We start from the raw sequence: 14,526 nt of genomic DNA on the forward strand, positions 1-14,526 counted from the left end.
CAGCTTCCCTTGGGACATTTGGGACTTGGACAAAATTTTGGTCAAAAATGTGGCATAAAGACAGACAACCTGGCGGTCTGGACAAACAATAGCCTGCCCGTACAAATAGACAATTCTCAAAAAAAATATTTTACACATATTTTTTGAGAATGGACATTTTCCCACTGCTAAGTTTGGGCGTCTGGCACCATACATCCGAATCGGACTTACATAAGAACATAAGAACTGCCATCTCCGGATCAGACCTTCGGTCCATCAAGTCCGGCGATCCGCACACGTGGAGGCCCTGCCAGGTGTACACCTGGCGTAATTTATAGTCCACCATATCCTTATATGCCTCTCTTAAGGAGATATGCATCTAGCTTGCTCTTGAAGCCTAGGACGGTCGATTCTGCAATAATCTCATCTGGGAGGGCATTCCAGGTGTCAACCACTCTCTGAGTGAAGCAGAACTTCCTGACATTTGTCCTGAACCTGTCCCCCCTTAGCTTCATTACATGTCCTCTAGTCCGTGTCAAATTGGACAATGTAAATAATCTTCTCTGCTCTATTTTGTCGATTCCTTTCAGTATTTTGAAGGTCTCGATCATATCCCCACGCAGTCTCCTTTTCTCAAGGGAGAACAATCCTAGTGCTATAAGTCTGTCCTCGTATTCCAGTTTCTCCATACCCTTCACCAGTTTTGTCGCTCGTCTCTGCACCCTCTCCAGCAGTTTTATATCCTTCTTTAGGTAGGGAGACCAATGTTGGACGCAGTATTCCAAGTGTGGTCTGACCATTGCCCTATAAAGCGGCATTATAACTTTCTCCGATCTACTCGAGATTCCTTTCTTTATCATGCCCAACATTCTATTTGCCTTCTTTGCCGCTGCCGCGCATTGTGCCGACGGCTTCAGGGTCCTATCTATCAGTACACCCAGGTCCTTTTCTTGTTCACTCTTCCCCAGAGTTGCACCTGACATTGTATACTCGTGTTCCTTATTCTTATTGCCTAAATGCATTACCTTGCATTTCTCCACATTGAACTTCATCTGCCATTTCTCCGCCCATGTTTCTAACCGACACAAGTCGCTCTGGAGTTTCTCTCTATCCTCCTGCGATCTGATTGCCCGGCATAGTTTTGTATCGTCCGCAAACTTGATGATCTCACTGGATGTTCCTTCCTCCAGGTCATTGATATAAATATTAAAAAGGATCGGCCCAAGTACCGAGCCCTGGGGTACACCACTAGTCACTTTCTCCCAGCCGGAAAACTTCCCATTTATGCCCACTCTCTGCTTTCGGTTTTCCAGCCATTTGCCTATCCATCTTTGTATATCCCCCTCTATGCCATGGCTTTGTAGTTTCCTGAGAAGTCTTTTGTGTGGAACTTTGTCGAACGCTTTCTGGAAGTCCAAGTATATTATGTCCACCGGCTTCCCACTATCAATTTGCTCGTTCACGGTCTCAAAAAATTGGAGTAAATTCGTCAAACATGATTTCCCTTTCCTGAATCCATGTTGACTGGGTTTCATCAAGTCGTGTGCGTCCAAGTGCCGGACTATGCTATCCTTGATCAGTGCTTCAACCATCTTGCCGGGGACATATCTTTTGATTATGCCCTTCCATGCTATCAAGGAGCACATAATCTTATCTGTTATCAATGATAACAGAAAAAAGAGCACTTAAAGAAAGAAAAAAAAAAACCAGAATAAAAGTGGGGAAAAAATAATAGCAAGAGTACCAGGAAAGATGGTAGAGGCGCTGATAAAGGACCGCATCATTGATCACCTTGATGGACAGGGTCTGATGAGGACCAGCCAGCACGGTTTCAGCAAAGGCAGATCTTGTTTGACAAACTTGCTGCACTTCTTCGAGGGAGTGAACAGGTAGATAGACAAGGGCGAACTGGTCGACATTGTATATCTGAACTTTCAGAAGGCGTTCGACAAGGTTCCGCATGAACGACTATTTCGGAAAATTGCAAGCCATGGAATAGAGGGTGAAATACTAACATGGATTAAAAACTGGCTTGATCATAGGAAACAGAGAGTGGAGGTAAATGGACACTACTCGGGCTGGAAGAGCGTTACCAACTGGGTGCCGCAGGGCTCGGTGCTTGGACCCATGCTCTTCAACATCTTCATAAACGATCTGGACATAGATACGACAAGCGAGGTGATAAAATTTGCACACGATACAAAGTTATTCAGAGTAATAAAGACGCAGGGGGATTGCGAAGATCTACAACGTGACATAATCAGGCTTGAGGAATGGGCTGCGACATGGCAGATGAGGTTCAACATGGACAAGTGTAAAGTGATGCACAAATACAGGATGTCCAGGGCAGTACTTGGTGAGACCTCCCAGGAAAGGGACTTCGGCATTCTGATCGATAAGTCGATGAAGCCGTCCGCGCAATGTAAGGCAGCAGCGAAAAGGGCAAACAGAATGCTAGGAATAATAAAGAAGGGGATCACAAACAGATCGGAGAAGGTTATCATGCCACTGTACCGGGCCACGGTATGCTCTCACCTGGAGTACTGCATCCAGCACTTATCGCCGTACATGAAGAAGGACACAGTACTACTCGAAAGAGTCCAGAGAAGAGCGACTAAGATGTTTAAGGGGTTGGAGGACCTGCTGTACAGTGAAAAATTAGAGAAACTGGGCCTCTTTTCCATCAAACAGAGGAGATTGAGAGGGGACATGATCGAAACATTCAAGGTACTGAAGGGGATAGACTTAGTAGATAAGGACAGGTTGTTCACCCTCTCCAAGGTAGGGAGAACGAGAGGGCACTCTCTATAAGTTGAAAGGGGATAGATTCCATACGAACCTAAGGAAGTTCTTCACCCAGAAAGTGGTGGAAAACTGGAATGCTCTTTCAGAGTCTGTCATGGGGGAAAACACCCTCCAAGGATTCAAGACAAAGTTAGACAAGTTCCTGCTGAACAAGGACGTACACTGGTAGGGCTAGTTTCAGTTAGGGCGCTGGTCTTTGACCAGAGGGCCGCCGCGTGAGCGGACTGCTGGGCAGGATGGACCACTGGTCTGACCCAGCAGCGGCAATTCTTATGTTCTTATTAAAAAAGGGGAAATAAAGACCAAATGGTAGCCGGCATGGTTAACAAGTGAGGTAAAGGAAGCTATTAGAGCTAAAAGAGCTAAAAAAGAATTCTTGAGAACATGGAAGAAGGATCCAATCTTTTTTTTAATAAACAATATTTTTAAAAAACTACCAGGTCTGTAGTTTTTTTTCTTCCTCCTCTTTACCACTCTGTGGAGCAGTACAACATATGCTCTTCTCCAGCCTTTTGGACCCTCTCTTGTTCCAGCCTTATGCATTAAATTATTTAACAATGGCGGAATAGAAATCACTAATGTAATGTAATGTAATGCAAAAATCTCCCAACTATAACCTGAAAGGAAGTTTTTTTCTGGCCCTCCAAACTTTTCCTTTTGCCAGATTTTTTTTTTGCTTGTTTTTTCCCACGTGCTTCATCCTGTCTTTCCTTCTCTCTCTCTCTCTCTCTCTCTCTCTCCTTCTTGGAACTCAGGAATTTCAACCAGCACACCATAAACAGCCCAGCCTAAATCTTAACAATTCTTCCTTCTATTTTTCCCTGACAAGCTTTGCCAATGCACAGATCCTCCTTCTTTCTTCTGCTGAGAAAGTGGAATCAGCCCAAAAAATAAAGTGACAAAGCAATGGGGTCAGGAACAGCCATAAACACACGATACAAACTGATCCAGCACCACAACATAATAACTCTCAAAACGCTAATAATTTTCACATTTAAAGGATCGTTTTCAAGTGATTACTAAAAAGCATTTCACCTGGCATAGCACATTTTGGGTTTATAGCTGCTGGGCAGACTCACCGTGAAAGGAGACCAACATGCACTGCAAGTATGCATGCCTCACTGCTGAAGTGGCAGTTTTAAGACTCAAAGCTTTCTTGAACCACTCAGTCAATTTTTTGGGCACCTGTGTAGTGAACCTCTGACACCAGAGGGTAAGAATCGAGACAGCATGCACCAAAGTGCCTTCATGAACTAAGAGAAAACAAAAATATGTGTTATGTTTATTGATCTCTTTCATTAAACCAATTTAATCCAACATAGTTTATGGTCACTGTCTTCTCCTCTCTCCTGCACCTCAAGACTCAAAGCAGTAAATGCTAAGTTAGAATGCTACACTAGCAGGCTGGCATGGTATGCTACCTCACATTATGTTAATGGAGAAATGAAGAGCTTGTTTGACCTTTTAACACAAAAGCAATTTTTGTTGGTCCAGAAACCCGATATAAATCTCCTCCTCCTATGGCCCGAAGTTTAGTACTTAACTCATAATAATTTAGCTGACATTGGAAGTAGTTGTAGGGGAGTTGCATCCCTTTTGCAGGTTCCAGGTTTGTTTGTTTTTTTGGGGGGAGGTTGGGGGGCGGGCAACTTGATATTAACAGGGGCAGGAGGGTGGAAGCGGAAGGGAAAGGGAAAACATACAAAGGAGATTCAACAGATAAAGGACTTTTGCTTTATGCAGTAGGAGGTTATAAGAAACATGGCCTTGCACTGCAATTTCAGTTTAGCTAAGTCATTTGTCCTTTAAGCTTTCTATTCTGATTGTTAGTTTTTATGAACTATGCAAGATCTCCTATGTTCAAAAGTATGCATTGTCAGAATAAACAATACACAGTGCTGTGGTAAGGAGAAATTAGGTTTCTACCTGCTAATTTTCATTTTTTTTAGTCCCTCCAAACTGGCACAGAACGGATGGATTACATTCCTCTGCCAGCAGATGGAGACTGAGACATTGGCATCTGGCTGTAGTACAAATGGGCTGTGCAGTCCCATCTACAATCAGTCTGATGAATAGCCACACAGGAACTAACTAAGAACTTAAGAAAAATAGTATAAAACACCAACTTCACTTCCAAAAGGAGATGATCAAGTAACTTTCAGGGAAAACACTGTTAGATACTGATTAGAATGCCCCCACAGCTCATCAGCTAAGTCAGATGAACCAAACGTTGCTGCTGTTATTGAACTTCCCAACAACCCAGACAAAAAGATACAGCAGAAAAAAAAATCATACTCTCCGCGAAAAGACACAGAATAAAAACGGCAGCGCGGGGTCTGTGCTGGCAGTCTGAAGAGACTCAAAGAAAGAAAATTAGGAGGTAAGAACCTAGAGAGACTAAAAGAAAGAAAATTAGCAGGTAAGAACATAATTTCTCCTTCTTTACTGTTCCTCCAGACCGGCACAGAACGGATGGAATTTTCAAAGCAGTACCCATCATGGGTGGGACCCCCGAAGGGTCACCACAAGAACACTCTCATTGAATACTGGGTTTCGACGCGCCAAAAAAAAGAAATGAAGAGAAGACCAAACCGCCGCTTTACAGATATCTACCGGAGGCACCAGAGATGACTCAGTCCAAGAAGCTGCCTGCCCCCGAGTGGAATGAGCCTTGAGAAAAACAGGAACAGGCTCATTTCTAAAGAAGGTACGCCGAAGCAATAGTCTCCTTGATCCAACATGCAATCGTAGCCTTGGAAGCACTGTCCCCCTTACAAGGACCCGCTAAAAGGACTAAAAGACGATTCGACTGATGGAACTCCTGGGTTCGCCTAACATAAGCACAAAGGATCCTACGGACATCCAATTTATACAACTGTCTCTGTTCCAAAGAGCCCTCCCGACTACCTAAGATTTGAAGGACAACGGACTGGTTAACATGAAAGGGCGAAACCATCTTCGGCAGAAAGGAGGGAACTGGACGCAGCACGACCCGCTCCCTAGAAAACTCCAGGTAGGGAGGCCTATACGAAAAGGCCTGCTGTTTGGAAACGCATCTCACTGAAGTAATGGCCATCAGGAACACTGCCTTAAGAGTAAGGTCCTTCAATGTGCAGGAGCCGAGAGAGTGAAAGAAGGATGAACAAGCAAGGAAAGAACCAGTTTGAGATCCCAGGCCGGAACTGAAGGACAAACTGGTGGCTGGAGCAATTTAACCGCTCTCAAGAAGCAAATCACATCCAGAGAAGAGGACAAACGCAGTCCATGCAACAGGCTGTGAAAAGAAGACAAAGCTGCAAGTTGTACCCTAAGGGAGGACCAGGCAACACCCCGGTCCAGGCTATCCCGCAAGAACTCCAAGATGTGAGGCAAGGACATGTGAAGGGGGAACCACACAACACGCACATAAGCCCAAGAGGTGGAAAGTCTCTGAGAACCTAAGAGAGTGGAGATCACCTTATCTGAATAACCTTTCTTACTTAGGCGTTCCCCTTCAAGAGCCAACCTGTAAGACAAAAGGGACCTAGTCAAACATGGGATTGGGACCCTGAGTCAGATGGTCTGGTGAGAGGGGCAGAGGATGAGAAGACAAACCAGATCTGTGTATCACGGGCACCTGGGCCAGTGCACAGTCAACAGGATCACGTGACCTACATGCCGAGCAATTCGAAGACAACTCTTCCCACCAGTGGCCACGGAGGAAAGACATACAGCAGGCCATCCATCGGCCAAGCCTGCACCAGAACATCCAGTCTGGAAATCCTGCACCAACCTCGGCGCTTTGGCATTGACATTCGTGGCCATGAGGTCCATAACCGGCCAGCTCCAGGCATGAATAAAAATCAACTCAAAGGCTTCTAGCCTGAGACACCACTCTCCGCGATCCAGCACATGACAACTGAGGAAGTCCGCCTGGACATTGTCCACTCCCACTATGTAGGAAGTCAAGATGTCCAGAAGATGGGTCTCTGCCCATTCCATGAGAAGATATATCTCCTGTGCTACCAGATGACTCTTGAGTCCCCCCTGACGACTGACGTAAGCCACCGCCATAGCATTGTCCAATAGAACCCAAACCAACTTGCTCCTCAGCAATGCCTGGAAAGATAGTAATGCCAACCGATTGGCTCTGGTCTCTAGAACATTGATGGACCAGGACACTTCCTCCAGTGACCAGCTGCTCTGTCTGAGCTGAACGACTGAGACATTGAGCTCCTCACCCGAGGAGCCTGGCGTCTGTTAGAAGCACTGTCCACTGGGGCTGATCCAGACTCGCCCTTGAACCAGATTGGAAGACCGTAGCAACCAGCACAGGCTGCGACAAACTAACCCCCGAAGAGGGACCAGAGAGTCTAGATCTTGAAACTGCGGAGACCACCACCGAACAAGAGCACGCATGTGAGCCCAAACCAATCTGACCACTTCCAGGGAGGCTGCCATCGACCACAAAACCTGTGGAAAGTCCTGTGTCTGAAGACAATGACAATCCATCATTAAGCGAATTTGCAACTGCAATTTCAACACCTGGGCCTTTGGAAGGAAGACTCTCCCCAAGCTGGTGTCTAAGAAACCTGAAGAATAAGCTCCTACAGTTCTTTCAGGTGAAAACTTCACATGACCGATGCATCCTTGCCAACCGGCATCTCAGAAAAACAGCCATCTGCATTATCCCTGGTTCATAGTCAGTGCGCTTTTGTCTTGCGCGCATTTGACTTGCCACCACCTCCCTTGGTGTCAGAGCATGATTATATCAAATATACCTTGCGTGCCCAAGTAGACCCCACTGTTCCAGAACACCATGCCAATTCAGTCTGCAAAAAAAAGGAATTGTTGTCTTATTTGGCAGATTAACTGCATGGTCAGGAGCAACCATTTTTTTAAAATGGCAGCATAAGCAGGTGTCACGTCTGCCTCTCAAGTCTGAGGTGGACCTGAGGGGTCAGGGGTGGTATCAAAGAAGTCCACTTATCTCTCTAAGGTATTTTTAGTAGAATCGATGAGGAGAGATCAAAAATCAGGGGGATTACGGGGCCCATGCCAAAGATTTCCTGGGGGGAAGGGGTAGGAGACCAGGGGACACAAGCCATTAGGGAAGTCTTCAGCATAGAAATCAGAGACCTAGGGTCCACAGGTCATCAGGGAGATTCTTTGGCAGAAGGGTCAGCAACCAGGGGCCCCCAAGGCTCTTGGGTCATCTGTTGATATGGCATACTTCACCTCAGTTGCCCTCTGTGCTCTCATACTGCATTTCTATGCCAGCCTGAGCTGATGTAAAGATTCAGTACTACAAAGAGTAATATCTAGCACTTTTTTTTTTTTTCAAACATTAAAGCAATACTATATGCAGTGATTTGTATGCTTTTTGAATGCCACTTGCTCGAACCTTTAGCACAGTGGTTTAATGCTAATTTTTCCATGCTAACTTTTCTTCTACCTTCAGAAACAAGAATAGTGCAAAAAAAAAAACCATGCATAGCCCACAGCAGTCTCCCTAATCAAAAAACAATCCAACAGTCACAAGAAGGAGCAACACAAGGAGAGAAGAAAAAAAGTTTATAAAAAGTTATCTAGAACACTGCACCACTGAGCCTACCATCAAATATAGCAAAAGAGATAAAGAAATAGCAGCATCCAGTGTACAAAGCATTGCTCAGGAAATTGGTTGCAGTATCCTCACCTTCCTGTTGTAAGAATGGGATAAAGAGCTCTGCAATCGTCTCACTCAAAGCCTGACAAGAGGATCCAAAAGCTACATGGTAACTTAAGCTTCCAATCCCTGAAAGAGAAAAAAAAGATCATGATTACAAAGTACAAATGAAGAATATTGCCACCATATTTCCCCATGTCTAGGCCACAGCCTTTACATCGATTTTGCAAACCGGCCTAGTGGGCACGGCTTGCTTAAATGGGGCAGACTATACATGGAGCAATACATCATCCCCCCTCCCTTAAATACCTCCCTCGCCAGTAAATACCTCCTGGATGGCCGCACCTGCCTCCTCCAAACACACTGGCTGCCTCCTCCAAACACACTGTGCAGGGCAGGAGTGATGTTTGCGATCTCAACAAGCCTCGCAAGAACTGACGGCAGCCAATCAGGAAGGGCGCAAGGCGAGGCTTGGAGATCACAAACATCGCTCCTGCCCTGCACAGCGTGTTTGGAGGCAGCCAGCATGTTTGGAGGAGGCAGGCGCGGCCATCCAAGGGGTATTTAAGGGGGGGGATGATGTATAGGCTGTCCCAGAAGAGGTGGTGGAGAGAGAAACTGTATATGAATTCAAGGAAGTGTGGTATAGGCATATGGGATCTCTTAGGCAGAAGAAGAGATAATGGTTACTGCAGATGGGCAGACTGGATGGGCCATTTGGCCTTTATCTGCCATTTTTCTATGTTTTGTTTTTTTATGTTTTAGATAAGCCGTGGCTAGTAACATGGGGCGGCTTATCTAAGAGTTTTAAAACCTACATCGGCATTTCCTGCAACCTATATAAAGGGGCAGCCTATACATGGGGAAATATGGGTACAGTAGTTCCCCGTGAATTTGCGGTTCGCAAATCGCAGACTCAGTCATTCGCGGTATTTTCTGACTGCCTCTTCCAGTCAGAACATACAGGGAATGACTGAGTCCGCGAATCAGCCTTCTGCACAGCCAAACCGCCTGCCAACCTTTGTAGCCCTCTCCCGCCTCCAATCCACTCCTAAACTGCATTCACAGTTTTTCAAAATTTGCAGGTGCTCCTGGAACAGAACCCCCGTGAATTTCGGGGGAGTACTGTAATTTTAAGAAGCCTTAAAGATTTTATGAGCAAGTAACATAGTAAATAGCGTCAGATAAAGATCTGAATGGTCCATAAAGTCTGCCCAGTCTGAGATAGTTGCTATTGCTGCTGCTCAGGGCAGTCACTGGGGACATGCAGTCCTTAAAAACAGCATAGGAGATGTACAAACTGACACAAAAGGGGATACCAACAACAATAAAATAATTCAATCAATGAACTAGCTAGGTATAGAGAGAAGTACAGCAATGTCTTCCGAGGGAAAAAAATTCTTTAGGCTTTCCCCTCGGATTTAATACGGGCTATTCATCAGCAAGCTTAGATCCTATCAATGCAAAATGGGAGAGGGGGTTAATTTGTCTCAAGGCTGTTTCAGAAGCAAGGCCATCTTTAGTCTTCAGCAAGCTACAAGAACGGTTTGAATTGAACCCTAAGAATATCTTTCAATACTACCAGCTCAATCATTTCCTGTATGAGAAGTCAAAGACTGATATTTTAGAGGAAGAACATTTTTTGGAGGAAACACTGTAGATGAGAAGAATGAGGCTGTATAGTCTATCTACTGTTATTTTTCTAAGTAAGAATAGGATATATTAACAACAAAAATTTTTTGAATCAAAACAATTCTTAAAATAAAGCAAAAAAAAAAAATAAATAAAAGACTATGGCAGCCAAACAAAATATTTTTGAATGTACAAACCTAGCAGCTATATACGTCATTTACCTGTAGTTTACCTGTAGCTAACGCTTCCTTCATACCAAATGAACCACAGCTTCAATCTTTCCCTCTCAAACAGCCCACAAGGAGCCATTGCCACACAAACTTTTGAGTTTCAAAGGCCATAATTAAACAGAGGAAAGAATTTGGAAAAAAGGAGAAGGTTGGAAGGGGAGAAGGAAGGACCAGAAGAGGAAATCTGGAAATCTGGAAGCAAGTGACAGGCAAAAGAGCAAAGAAAGTTTAAAAAAAAAAAAATGCCAACAAAAAACCCAATGAAGTATGTACCAATAATAAAAATGAGTTAGAAAAGTTGCAGCAGACTTTTGGCAGACTCTGTGAGGGTAGTGGCAAAATATAACCAACATTTTCCATAGTTAAATTTCCCTTTTCCCAAGAAGGCTCAATTATAATAGAATACAACAACTATAAAAGCAAAAATAGAGAAAAGCAAATTATATAAAGCCTACTCCATAGCCATAAACTTCAGGATTTAATAAACTTTAGGATTCAAATTATTTTTAAAAAAGAGAAACATTTAGAAAATCTTGTACAACAACAACAACAGATGAAATGAAAATAGTTAAGTCATACAACTGAATCTAGCTTTTAGCTACATAAATATCAGGTTTTAATTATTTTATGAAAATGGCATTTTTCTATACTTCAGATTGAGCACCATAAAAACAGCACAAGGCTCTTTTTTTTTAGTTGCCATTAGAGGCCGAATGAATCTCAGTTTCGGATTCAGCATCGAAACAGCCCAAAATCCAGGTTCTTGTTCCCCTCAGGCCACCCACACTGCTAGGCTCACCCTGGGCCTTCTTTAAGAAACCCTGGTGGTCTAGTGGCCTCTTCGGAAGCAGGACCAAATACCCCTTTTTCCTGGCCAGTGCTGCTCCTTCTTTCAAAATGGCTTCCGGAACATTCAGCAGACATCTCACGAAGTTACAATGGGAGATTCTGGTGGTCATTTGTGATTGTTCCTGTTTGTGCTGGTTCCAATCTCAATATGGCTGCCAGGACCTCCTGCAGCAGTCTTGTGAGACTGTAAGACCTGGAAGCTATTTTAAAAGGAGGAGCCAGCTGTGTGCAGGAGCAAGTGGGAATTGCTCCTGTGCCCACTACTCATCAATGACATGGTAGTCCCAGAAAAGGCTACTGCTGAGCAGTGTTCCCTCTAAGCGGGCGGGTGTTGTGAGCAAACTTTTTTCACTGTGAGCTAAAAATATCGGGCGCCAGCAAGTTATGAGCCAAATAAATATGTTGTCAAAGTTGCTGATACATGAGGACGAGGTATTCAAAGGAATTTTAGGCCTACACGCTAAATTAAATAACGTTAAATAATATTTTTAAGAACACAGAAATTGTAGGGATGAAATGATATCTTAATAAATGTTTTACAACAAATGTAGTTATGTCTGTTACATCCATATGTGTAAACTGTAAATTAAAAACAGTCCAGAAGACAATACGTTTGATGCTTTCAATTTCTAGACCAGTGTTTTTCAACCTTTTTTGGGCAAAGGCACACTTGTTTCATGAAAAAAATCACGAGGCACACCACCATTAGAAAATGTTAAAAAATTTAACTCTCTGCCTATATTGACTATATATAAAGTAATTCTCTTGAATAGGAATCAAATAAACACAAAGAAAGTATTTTATAATTACTTTATTATGAAATAAAAATTATAAAAATTATAAAATACTTTATTCAGTGCGAAACCTGGGCCTGTTTGGCTGAACACAAAGCTGATATTCTGGCTGGAATGGAAGAAAGACACACACGTAGCTCTTCGTCAACAGCTCTCAGTCTCTCTCTGTATTTGGTTTTTATAGCATACAAAAATAGACAAATATACCCTCCATCCTTTTTATTAAACCACAATAGCAGTTTTTAGCGCAGGGAGCTGCGCTGAATGCCCAGCACTGCTCTTGACGCTCATAGGCTCCCTGCGCTAAAAACCACTATTGCGGTTTAGTAAAAGGGGACCATATTGTAAAATATAGACAGCAGATATAAATTCAGAACTGTGCATAGTAAGTGAAGGGAAGTTTTCATCTCTGGGAATTTACCCAGTTAACTATTAAGTTATTTGGGCAAATTCCTTTGAAAACTGTGGTAATACTGCCTCCACTTTGCTAAATTTAAAATAAAATCATTTTTCCTACCTTGTCTGGTGATTTCTGGTTGCACTTTCTTCTTCTGACTGTGCATCCAATCTTTCTTCCCTTCTATCAGCCTGTATGCTTTCTCTCCTCCACACCTCATTCCCTCCCCCAACTTTTTCTTCCTCTCTCCCTGACCTTTCTTTCTTTTTTTCTGTTTCTCTTCTTTCCTTCTGTTTCCCTGCCTGCCCCCTTTCTTTCTTTCTCCCAGCCTCCTGTCCAGCAGTAACTCTCTTCCCTTCCTCCCCTCCCAGCAGCATCTCTCCGTCTCCCTCTCCAGTAGCAGCTGTCCCTTTTTTTTCCTTGCCCAGCAGCTTCCCAGATTCCTTTCCCTCCTCCCCTCCCAGAAGCATCTCTCCGTCTCCTTCTCCCTCTCCAGTAGCAGCTGTCCCTTTTTTTCCTAGCCCAGCAGCTTCCCAGATTCCTTTCCCTCCTCCCCTCCCAGAAGCATCTCTCCTTCTTCTCCTTATCCAGTAGCAGCTGTCCCTTTTTTTCCTGGCCCAGCAGCTTCCCAGATTCCTTTCCCTCCTCCCCTCCCAGAAGCATCTCTCCTTCTTCTCCCTCTCCAGTAGCAGCTGTCCTTTTTTTTCCTGGCCCAGCAGCTTCCCAGATTCCTTTCCCTCCTCCCCTCCCAGAAGCATCTCTCCGTCTCCTTCTCCCTCTCCAGTAGCAGCTGTCCCTTTTTTTCCTAGCCCAGCAGCTTCCCAGATTCCTTTCCCTCCTCCCCTTCCAGAAGCATCTCTCCTTCTTCTCCCTCTCCAGTAGCAGCTGTCCTTTTTTTTCCTGGCCCAGCAGCTTCCCAGATTCCTTTCCCTCCTCCCCTCCCAGATGCATCTCTCCTTCTCCTTCTCCCTCTCCAGTAGCAGCTGTCCCTTTTTTTTCCTGGCCCAGCAGCTTCCCAGATTCCTTTCCCTCCTCCCCTCCCAGAAGCATCTCTCCTTCTCCCTTTCCAGTAGCAGCTGTCCCTTTTTTCCCCTGCCCAGCAGCTTCCCAGACTGATAGTGGTTTTCTCCCCTCCCAGCAGCTCTTCTTACTTCCCAGCGCAGCGATTCACGAAGGCAGCCTCGGGTCCTTTGTTGTGTCGCGCCGCCTCTGAGGAAAGAGGAAGTTGCATCATCAGAGGCAGCCGCGACTCAGCAAAAGCCCCGAGGCTGCCTTCATGAATCGCTGCGCTGGGAAGTAAAGGAGAGCTGCAGAGAGGGGAGAAAGCCACTGTCGGAGGCTCCCCAAGATCTCTCCGGCCCAGCGCACGCTTCCGATGCTGATCTTGCAGAAGTTCAAATGAGTCAATCTTGCCGGTCCTGCGCTGTGACGAGAAACTTGTGCGCTGCGACCTAATATTTTGTGCGCCAGCGCACGCCAGCGCAGCTTAGCGGGAACTGTGCTGCTGAGGGTTGGGTTCGGGAGGGGGGTAGGGGAGAGGTGGACCAGTTTCATTTTTGTCTTCAGTTTCAGCCAGAACCAAGCAACCAAATTCAATTGCAGATTTGATTTTTGCAGAAACTAAAGATCCTGGTTTTGGTCAGGCTCCAGTCGCTGAGAGTTTCTCTATAAACAAAGATGCAGTAAAGCAGATATTCTCACAGATGGGCGACGTCATCCAAGGAGCCCTGGTATGAACAGTGTAAAAGTGTAATGTCACTAACTTCTTTAGAAGTCTCGAGACCGCCTGTACCATGCATGCAGGAGTGCCTTCCCGCCCAACATCAGCTCACGGGACCATCAGTTCAGTAAACAAGCTAAGAAGCCAACTAGGGGAGAAGGGAGGGTTATGAGAATATCTGCCTGTGTCCCTAGATAACACCTGTTACAGGTAAGTAATATGGATTAGAGACCTAGAGTCTGCTTCATAAATGTCTTCAATGGGAGAGGAACAAAGTGAACTACTGAGGCTGCCATTGTTTTAACTTTATGTGCTGAGCACAACTTTCCAGTGGCAGCTCAGTCCGAGCATGGCAGGATGATATGTAGTCTGCTAACTGTGGAGAGATTGTCCTCTTGAGTACAGGAGCTTCTAGTCTATTGGGATTGGAGGACAGGAACGACGAGTTTTAGTTTTGAAAGGCTTAGTTCAAT

General features: G+C 44.7%; 1 protein-coding gene across 2 annotated transcripts in view; it reads right to left on the minus strand.

Moving 5' to 3' along the window:
- GCN1 (GCN1 activator of EIF2AK4) overlaps positions 1 to 14,526 on the minus strand; it is a 324,708-nt gene that overhangs the window by 238,134 nt on the left and 72,048 nt on the right. For both annotated transcript variants that reach the window (XM_033954090.1, XM_033954088.1), the window contains exons 13-14: positions 8,462 to 8,560; positions 3,864 to 4,037 (exon numbers count right to left, since the gene is read on the minus strand). In XM_033954090.1, the coding sequence (XP_033809981.1) occupies positions 3,864 to 4,037; positions 8,462 to 8,560 (273 nt within the window). The remainder of the gene's footprint in view (positions 1 to 3,863; positions 4,038 to 8,461; positions 8,561 to 14,526) is intronic.

Source organism: Geotrypetes seraphini, chromosome 8 (assembly GCF_902459505.1).
Source record: "Geotrypetes seraphini chromosome 8, aGeoSer1.1, whole genome shotgun sequence".
NCBI lineage: Eukaryota > Metazoa > Chordata > Amphibia > Gymnophiona > Dermophiidae > Geotrypetes > Geotrypetes seraphini.